This window comes from Anneissia japonica, unplaced genomic scaffold (assembly GCF_011630105.1).
Source record: "Anneissia japonica isolate Jap-2015-1 unplaced genomic scaffold, ASM1163010v1 scaffold288219_len142424_cov121, whole genome shotgun sequence".
NCBI classification, from domain to species: domain Eukaryota; kingdom Metazoa; phylum Echinodermata; class Crinoidea; order Comatulida; family Comatulidae; genus Anneissia; species Anneissia japonica.
In genome coordinates this window covers 38,921-49,035 of record NW_022724996.1, presented here as the reverse complement: position 1 = coordinate 49,035, position 10,115 = coordinate 38,921, and the positions used below count along the sequence as shown (strand labels likewise).

At 33.3% G+C, this 10,115-nt stretch overlaps 1 protein-coding gene across 2 annotated transcripts in view; it reads right to left on the bottom strand.

The window, feature by feature from the left end:
* Positions 1-8,449, bottom strand: part of LOC117112643 (tyrosine kinase receptor Cad96Ca-like) — a 14,094-nt gene extending 5,645 nt beyond the window's left edge. Inside the window, exons 1-9 of one of the 2 annotated variants that reach the window (XM_033255753.1) lie at positions 8,176-8,449; positions 7,618-7,872; positions 7,300-7,463; positions 7,080-7,194; positions 2,730-2,906; positions 2,314-2,481; positions 1,569-1,619; positions 1,304-1,454; positions 9-146 (exon numbers count right to left, since the gene is read on the bottom strand). In XM_033255753.1, coding sequence (XP_033111644.1) covers positions 9-146; positions 1,304-1,454; positions 1,569-1,619; positions 2,314-2,481; positions 2,730-2,906; positions 7,080-7,194; positions 7,300-7,463; positions 7,618-7,830 — 1,177 coding nt within the window. In that variant the 5' untranslated portion in view covers positions 7,831-7,872; positions 8,176-8,449. Of the gene's footprint in view, positions 1-8; positions 147-1,303; positions 1,455-1,568; positions 1,620-2,313; positions 2,482-2,729; positions 2,907-5,574; positions 5,684-7,079; positions 7,195-7,299; positions 7,464-7,617; positions 7,873-8,175 lie in introns of those variants that run through there. The other variant, XM_033255754.1, reaches the window with a different exon arrangement.
* Between the last annotated feature and the right edge of the window lie 1,666 nt (positions 8,450-10,115).

Here is a 10,115-nt window from a genome sequence, read left to right as displayed (position 1 = left end):
TATCTTACCTTTTAGAGTCTTGACTGCGACGTTTGTCAGACCAAGGCTAGGAACACTACCTAGATACACCTGGGAATGGTTTCCTTCAACAATTACACCCTCGTTGTGTATATCACGCGGATGAATCTCACTCACTGTAATATTTCCTTCAAGAATAAGAGACAGCCTCAAAATCGGTATAACATAACATACAAATAAATCTCAATAAAGCATTTAATTACATGCATTATAGCCTATTATATAACTTTAAAACTTAAGCATTACAATATAGGCCTATTTAAACTTTTAAAATTAGGTGCAGGTCGAAGAATTACATTATCTACAAATAAGCTGATGGTTTAATAATAAAACAAATTTTTAGTTCTTATTAACATTAATATTCAACGTGTTTCGCAAATTATAGAGTACGATATTATTTACTGCATTTTAGTTTAGAATACCGTCTCATTATAAGTAAATACAGTAAACCAACCCTATACAAAATTTTGGTAGAGTTTGTAGAAAAGGTATTGGAATTATAATATTTTCCACAACCCACCATATATTTGTTTGGATTATATACAGTATTACATTGCATTGTTATTTTCAGTATTTTGCTTTTTATGTATATATTCGAGCACTGTCTACCATAATTTTATCATATATAATAAAATAAGATATCATCACATTACATTTATTCTCAAATAATTCATCTGGTTTCAGAAAAAAATTAATGGAAATTTTCTCTTAAGGAACCAACAATTTTGTTGACTTGCTACGTTTCAGCTACTGTTTCAAAAGCTGTGATCACGCAAAAGGTGTAGTGTCGTCATCCATCTATCTTCTTGTTGACATGAATTCAGCCACATTTGCAGTACGACTACTTACTTAACACCCAAATATCCGCAAGGGGAAGGGAACCAGCTAAAAGCTGATAACAAGAAGATAGATGGTACTACTAGTCACAGAGGCATGATGGATGACGACACTGCACCATTACGTCATTCGTGTGATCGAGGCTACTGAGAACATAGATGCAACGTAGATAAGTCTACTAAATTATTGGTTTATCAACTGATGACTTCAATTAAATAACATTTATTGTTCAATAAAACAACTGGGAATTTGTTTTCCTCTGGCAATAAAGACAAAAATCAATTACAACTAAAATACAACTGATTAAAAAAAGTTGAATAATGTGTATACTATATGCAATATATTCAAATATATGGGAGATATTTCATACGTAATTACATATTATTTGTTAATCTGTTATAAGTCTGTTATTTGCAGTAGGAAATTATTCTCATAATGGCTACGGTACCTGGTGAAACAGTTAGTGCAAATGGAGAAGCATACTCGTCTTCCATTATCTCTTTCTTCTTTGGTTTCTCGGTCATCGGTAGTGGCCTAGACGTTGGTGTATATGCAGGCGGAGGGTGATGTGGAGCTGTGTAAGTATTAACAGTTACCTCCTAAAGGGTAAAACAAAATTTGTATCAAAGAAGTATATAAAGCGAAAGTGTTTTAGTCTTACACCAAAAGAAAATAATAATTTATGTAAACATGCTGTTTCATCGTTGCCTTACATTGGTGTAGCATGGGTTTTGATGTCCAATGTCATCTCCAAACGTTTCAGGCTGAAATGTAAGAAAATAATGCATAGCTATAATGATAAAAAAACATTGGTAGGCCTATAAATAGATTAAAGGTAGTTATAATCATAAATATTAATTATTATTATTATAGTAATGTCATCATTAAAGTAAAAATATTAATGAAACATAACTGCAATATTTATTAAAATTGCTTAAAAAAAATTCGGTTTTAAATAAATGATAATATAAATAAAAATAATAAACATTTGAAAATATTGTGTATGAGGGTGGCCAGTTCGTTCCACCTCGCTTATTAACCTCCCAAATTATTTTCATCCAGGTACTAATATAAGGCTGAGTGAATTTAAAGCCTTTTTTGTCGGGATTTTTTTTATTAGTATGATAGCCAAGCGTCTTAACTACTTAAAAATCCACCTGGACTATATAACAGATAGGCATAGGATTTGCCTTTTTTAATGTTTCGCTTACTGATTGGAAAAAGTGTCTCCAAATAACTCAATATTGGATATCGACAGTTCTTTCAAAGTTTTCTAATAATTTATTAATATTATTTGTGCTTACATATTTTTTTTAAAACAGAATTGATAATCGTATAATTAAATATTAAAAATAAGCAAATATAATTACAAATCGATTACATGAAATTTTTCTAAACTGATGATTTAAAATGAAAATCGTTGAACTTCACATTTATAAACTGTTATGATAAACTTACATCACGCCTATTTCGCCTTTGCATTACCAGTGCGACAATTATCAACCATAGAACCACAAACACTACAACCGCTGCTATAATGCCGATTAATACTCCAGTCCCCAAACCGTTGTCTTCTGTTTTTGTTTCCAGAGCATCGTTGGTACCACTGAAAGAGGCTACAGCAACCTAGTTGAAAATAGTGTATAAATATATTTTTTTTAAATATAAACAACGATATTATTAAGTAGGCCCCTATTAAGTTATCTAATTAAATAAATGTCAAAACAGTTTTTGCTGATTTACTGTCTTCTTTGAAAGATGTATAAGGCCTGGACCTGCAATTTGTATAATTATATTGATGATTGTTTTAGAAAATCATTTTATATAATTTTATTATTTTAACTTTTATTTTCCAATTTCATAGTCATACGTACCTCTATATCCTGTGAGATGTTTAGTAAAGCATTGTTTTTTAATGTCACCCTTAAAGTTGCAGTAGTACCCAATTCTTGATCACTTTGATCAAGTGTAGGGGTTATGTCTAATTGCAACTTGTAACAAAACTTATTGACGAGTATACAATAACAATCGGTAGGAACACAGTCGCCAGTCTAAAAAAGATTATATTATTAATAATTATAATTGATTTATTGTTCCATCAAATTCATATTGGTAATGAAGTATTATGCAAACACATTTTGTTAATGGAGAAGTAATACGAATGGATAGCGGCCTCCCAGATAAGGTTTGTCTACTGCTTTTAGTGCAAGTTTTCTGTTAGGAATTATCATGAAATCATTCTTCTCAACCTAAACGCCATTTAAATGAACATTTCCGAGAACCTGGCAACTACCACTGGGGGACATCTAAAGGCCTAACATTTCGTGGTACGTAATTACCATCATGGATTAATTAAACGATAAGACTAAATTACCAACGAACACACAATATTCTGGGCGGATGCAGGAGGAGAGTGCGGTTGCACCCCCCTAAATTCTATTAAGAAAAATAATTGTTGTATTATATTGTAATGAATCATTGGTAAGATTTTTAAGGTACCCATCTTCACGGACCCATGGGCGCAGATCACTGGGGAAGGAAAACACGTCCCCTCCCCCACATATTTTTAAGGAGAAAGGCTTGGTCCCCTCTCACTTTTCGGGAATCAAGAAGGTATGCCTGGAAATTGTTGAAATAAATGCATAAATGACTCAGGTTTTTAACGAAAGAGCGCGGTAGGCATACAGCCAGGGTACATTTTATTTTATAGCAAGATACCGGTATACTCTGCCCACAAACATCTGAATTACCTATCATACACGATTCGAGCGCGCTTGCCTTTATTATAATTTGAGAAGTATGACAAAAAGCGTGCAAAGATAAAATTGGTTTTCGGCACATGAACGCAAAGTAAATACATCAAAGACAATAAAGTTTTAGTTTCTATGGTACATCACAGTCATTTTTATATCGATAATAATGAATTTTACATGTAAGTGTGTCATATCCGGCAATCTAGAGGTAGAATTTTCCAAAATTTTACCAACACAGCCACAACTGTGGTTGGGCTGAGATGCGTATGGACTCAAGTTTTGAAGTAGGTAAAGTAAATACATCAAATAAATGTTTTTAAGTTGTATTTTCTATGGTACCGTACATCACACATTAGATCTCCGTGGTTGCCGGAAATAGCTGATTAAAGATCATGAGAAAAAAAAATATGAAAATTTGTTGGCGCTTCATTTTGACTATATAATGATATAGTGATATGATGATGATGAATTTTACTATTATAAATGTGTCATTTCCGGCCATCTACAGGTATTATTTCTTCAATATTTGCACGTAGGGCTACTGCCTACAGCCAAATTCTCCATCCGCCCCAGATATTAAAAAACTGAAGAAAAACGAAATGTTGATATTAACAATCTGTTTCAATGTTTATATACAATAATTAGCAAAAGATCGTATCTGTTTTCTGGTGCTGCTATAACAAAGATCTAGCGGCGCCATCCACTGCTCAGTGCTCCACTAGCCAGTTGCTCAGGTTAGGCCGCTGGAAGTCCTCATTGAAAAGTTGCGAGACGTTGCAGTTGTTTCAAAATAGACCTGATAAAAGGCGTATATAAAACAAATGTTCTGGGTTCTTTGATTTAGATTTGTGGCTTTCTAGGTATTCAGAACCGGGCCGCAAGTTTCAAAAGAAACCCTCTACGCAGAAATTTGGAAAATAATATAGTGATTAAGGGATACGGTACCAAAAATAGATCTTATATGAGTGCCCTTCTTATCATTTATCTGACTATCGCTGAATATGCATGCCCCTTGCTCTCCTGAAGTTGAAGTTCATAGGAATTTACTTAATTGTGGGAATATTATTAACAGTGCCTTCTAATGATTCATATTATAATGCAAGAAACTCGACCGATAGGCTTATTCGTTATTGTTTACCTTAATTACACAGAAAATACAACTAGACCTAACATCAAATAATTTATCCCTTAAAACAGCTCCCATATAGCAGCTCGATGCTTACTTCTATTGTTGGCGTGTTAAGCATATTTTAGATTGCTTGAATTGATCAAAAGCTGTTATGGTTTTCGGAGTTTTGTTTTGTACATAATGAAAACATTCAGATATTTTGTACATAGGATTGCCATTTCAGGAAATCTAGAGAAAATGGTATTCATCTTCATCTAAGTTTTAGGAGTAAAATTTTCATTTTTATATTATTTCGATCTCCTTTGATCCATTTATTAGTTTCAATTTCAAGTTTGAAGATACCTAGACGAAGTTTAGTCAGAATCCGTCTATATTTCAAGTTTTCAAGATGTAATAAATAGGTATCAACATTATAGTTATTTTTTTATATAGTATTAATGCTTTGGATGTAAAGCAATTTTCTCTTGGAGTCGATGAGGTTCAATGCCGGTTAAACGTAAAGTAAATTCGGAAATAAATTCGTCATGATTAATAGCATTCTGTGCGTACTAAATATCCCCAAATCCAGTAGAACATAAACTGTGTTTGATATAATAAGCCCAATATTTACCATTTGAATTTGTTTTTCTAAGTTAAAAATGATAACATTTAGAAATAAAGCTAAAATTTTCTGCATTCAGTAAACGTAAGCAACCACGCCAATAGCGTTTCCCAACTTGGCACCTGTTTGTCCGCAACAATGTGTGACTACAGAATATTCCATTTTCAGCTGTATTTAATCACAATGATTCATTCATTCTCCATTAAAAGTGAGTCTTGATTAAATGTTTTACTTACGACTATTAAATCAGTTTCGTAGCCTTCTGATAAAATGGTTTCATCTTTTTTGGAAATCATCTGCCAACGAACACTCATGATTCCACTTTGTCGATCGTACGCAGTCACGCGTGCACTATATTCACAAAATATTCAGTGTTAAGTAAGGTTCACATCTGTCTCTTATACACATCTAGATGTGTATAAGAGACAGTTAGATCTCCGTGGTTGCCGGAAATAGCTGATTAAAGATCATGAGAAAAAAAAATATGAAAATTTGTTGGCGCTTCATTTTTACTATATAATGATATAGTGATATGATGATGATGAATTTTACTATTATAAATGTGTCATTTCCGGCCATCTACAGGTATTATTTCTTCAGTTTTTGCACGTAGGGCTACTGCCTACAGCCAAATCCTCCATCCGCCCCAGATATTTAAAAACTGAAGAAAAACGAAATGTTGATATTAACAATCTGTTTCAATGTTTATATACAATAATTAGCAAAAGATCGTATCTGTTTCCTGGTGCTGCTATAACAAAGATCTAGCGGCGCCATCCACTGCTCAGTGCTCCACAAGCCAGTTGCTCAGGTTAGGCCGCTGGAAGTCCTCATTGAAAAGTTGCGAGACGTTGCAGTTGTTTCAAAATGGACCTGATAAAAAGCGTGTTCGTTCGTTCCTTGGCCCAAGGACATTTATTTGTTCTTTTTACACAATGGCCTCTGGCCCATATAAATATAGGTTGACATCAAATTAAAAAGCAATATAATCGTTTGTACGTTTAAATGATAAATATAAACATTTAGATAAATCATAATAATATTGGGAGCACTGGTGGATATTAAAAGACTGAATTTGAATATAGACGGACTTGAACTAATATGCAGGTATGAAAGTATTTCTAATGTTTCAATAAAATGGGCAAATCAATGTAAAATGGTATTCATTTTCATCTAAATTAAATGAGCAAAATTTGCATTTTCTATTATTTCAATCTGATTTGATCCATTTACCAGTTTCAATTTCAAGTTTGAGGATACCTAGACGAAGTTATGTCAGAATCCGTCTATATTTCAAGTTAAGGTGTAATAAATAGGTATCAACATTGAGGTAGGTTGTTTTAAAACGTAATATAGTATTTAAGTTTTGGAATTGAATCAATTTTCCCTTTAATGTCGGTTAAACGTAGAGTAAATTCGGAAATAAATTAGTCATGATTAGTAACATTCTGTGCGTACGAAATATCCCCAAATCAAATAAAACATAAAATGTGTTTGATATAGTAATCATTTACCAGTTGAATTTGCTTTTCTAAACTGAAAATGATAACATTTAGAAATAAAGCTAAAATTTTCTGCATTCAGTAAACGTAAGCAACCACGCCAATAGCGTTTCCCAACTTGGCACCTGTTTGTCCGCAACAATGTGTGACTACAGAATATTCCATTTTCAGCTGTATTTAATCACAATGATTCATTCATTCTCCATTAAAAGTGAGTCTTGATTAAATGTTTTACTTACGACTATTAAATCAGTTTCGTAGCCTTCTGATAAAATGGTTTCATCTTTTTTGGAAATCATCTGCCAACGAACACTCATGATTCCACTTTGTCGATCGTACGCAGTCACGCGTGCACTATATTCACAAAATATTCAGTGTTAAGTAAGGTTCACATGAATATAAATTGATTACAATTGTTTTTTTTTCCTCCATGTTTAAACCATAATATGTTTTACTTACATGCCATTCCTCACTGCAAATTCATCAATTTGGGGTGGCGTAAAATCAATGTGGATTGATACAAAATCTGTCTTTGTGTTTCCAACTACATCAGTCGCCCGAACCCAAAATCCATAAGTTTCGGCGTCCTCTGCATTATCTAATTGATCAACGAACATTTCGCCCTGAAAAATGGCAAGATACTTTATCTGTTACCTCTAAATTTTACTATTGCTCATTTTTGTCATTTCGTAATTTAGCACACAATTTCAAATAAAATTCTTAACATAATTAAAATATACTATTTCATAATATAGTAATGTATTTTGATCAAGATACCAGATCACTCTGTAAAGCTATCCAATTGGGCTGAAACGAGGGAAATGTTGCTCCGCCTACACTATCTTTACCGACTCCAACTTCAAACTTAACAATTCCATTGCGATTATCAATGGCCGATAGGGGGCGACCAGCTGGAGCAGCCTCAGAATCATAATCTTCATTAATGACGCTATTATCTGGTTCAATGGCGAGTAATAATTTTTCGTCCATATGTAGCTGGTTCACAAAATGACCCTGCCATGATACGCTTATCTGATAAAATAATAATAAGAGTAGATTTATTTCCTGAATGATCAATAGATGAAACATCAACTCTACATTTAGAAAATTCGATTTCAATCGATCAAGAATGTTATTTATAAAAATAAATGTCCATCATCATCACTATCACTGCCAACAACATCATCATATCATAATTATCAGAATCACATTGTCATCACATAATAATCACCCTGATCATTACAAGAAAAATCATCATTATTAGTATCATGCATCATCATCATCATCCCCTTCATTGTCATACATCTTACTATTCATTCCATTATTTAACCTTACATTTTTATCACCAGTAGTCCACACCTCCGATTCCAGCAGATTGAGCTTTTCTCCATCAACCACTAGCTCTATAGGTTTGTCATTTACGATCGATATTTCGCTTTGGTCGTCAAAAATAAAGCAGCGTCGTGCGTAGCGAGTATTTTTAGCAGTGTCGTTAACTCCCAACACGGCGCAGTATACACCTATTGTAAAAATCACAATGGATATTAGCCGGTTGGTAAAAGACTTAATCGTTTACCCAGAATTTTCGTGATAATTAAACTTGGGAGCTTTATACAGCATAATTTTAAAAAGTCCAGCGTAATGAACAGCTATAATAATAAAAACAAGCAACTGAAAACAAAATCGATGTATGAATCTACATAAAACATGGAACAGTAATTTAACTGTCCCCTGAATAAATGTTTACAACCGATTTCAGTGGTCCACCTGTTATCAAATTTTACGACATGTATTTTGTGAGTGACATTGTGTAATAGACATGCAAAACAAACTGATACTTGGTCATCTTGTAAACATTCAGAAACCTGTAAATCATAACGATTCAGGAAACGTTAAAAAGCGGGTGATTAAACTACTTCATAACAACGTCGGTGTAAAGGCACTTGTCTATGCAAAACAGATATTTTAAATGGATTGTTCATTGATTTTATCTTCGAAGTTTACAAGATGATTGTTGGGAGGTGAATTTTTTTCTTTTTATTTCAACTGATACCATTATGATCTATCCAGGCCTAGTATCGAATTCTTTCACTAAATATAATAACTTTTTTATATTAAATTAATGTCTGGGTTCATACACACTTGCAAAAGTGAAGTTCAAAGACAACCGCATTTTGTCATTTTCATATTGTCAATGAAATTTTAGGCAGCTGTCCCACTTTATTGTATACCTGAAAGGCTTGTTTGTTTGTTTTATTTCTTTTAAATTATATTTACCTTACTCGCGCAAATAAGCGTCCGGGCGCTTAGAATATTTTTGGCTCTTTTTGAGAGGCGCTTATTCAAACGGGGCGCTTATGAAAACAGAGTGGCGCTTATGGAAGTATATGAAAATTTAAGAGATGCTTATGGAAAATTGGAAAATTGAAGGAGCACCTTTTTTTTAATCGAAGATAAACGAATGGTTTTGTTGAAAAAAGATAATCATCGAGAAAACACGTCTCATGACAAAAATGTTATGGGTTTACACAACAGCAGATGAAATTAGTGGTGGTGGTGGTAAGCGTGTTGGTCATCTGCCAATTCAGATTAGCAGGACCATTGCAGGGTTTCTTGCTTAGATACGAGAGAGATGAAGTCAGTTTATTTTGACTGAAAATGGCCATACAGTATTTTAATGTTTAGATATTAAATACTGTAGTTCTAAAGCAAAAAAGGCCGGGTAGCAATAAAACAAGAACTGGATTCTAAAGATGCATTAACACTGAAAACCATGTTAAACTTAATGTAGACTGATAGACAGATAGATGGACTCACCGACCGACAATGCTATGATAGTGCGAATAGTTGATGCAGAAAATGAAGTTGGTGATGCAATGTACTGTACTTTATGATTGAATTTTTGGGGGAATCGAGGGGCGCTTATTCGAACGAGGTGCTTATTCGCGCGAGTACGTAATTTAAGTTTTTCCTGTTTTTCAGTATTAATATTTTGCGGTCTGACTAGTGTGAGCTATTTTATTGTGGAGGTGGAGGGCGCTCTAAAAATATCCTACCATTACCAATACTCCCATGCATATGTCTAGAATTGGCGGGACAATAGACACTGCACGGATTAAGTGTGGCCTTTTATATATTATTTTTGTACGTCTACAATCTGTGTGAATACACAGCTACTGACTTGGTTGATACACTTTTCTCTCTTTGTGGTGTAGCCACCACTTTTATTTATCAAAACTAAATCATAACAATGTTAAATATATACATATATATAC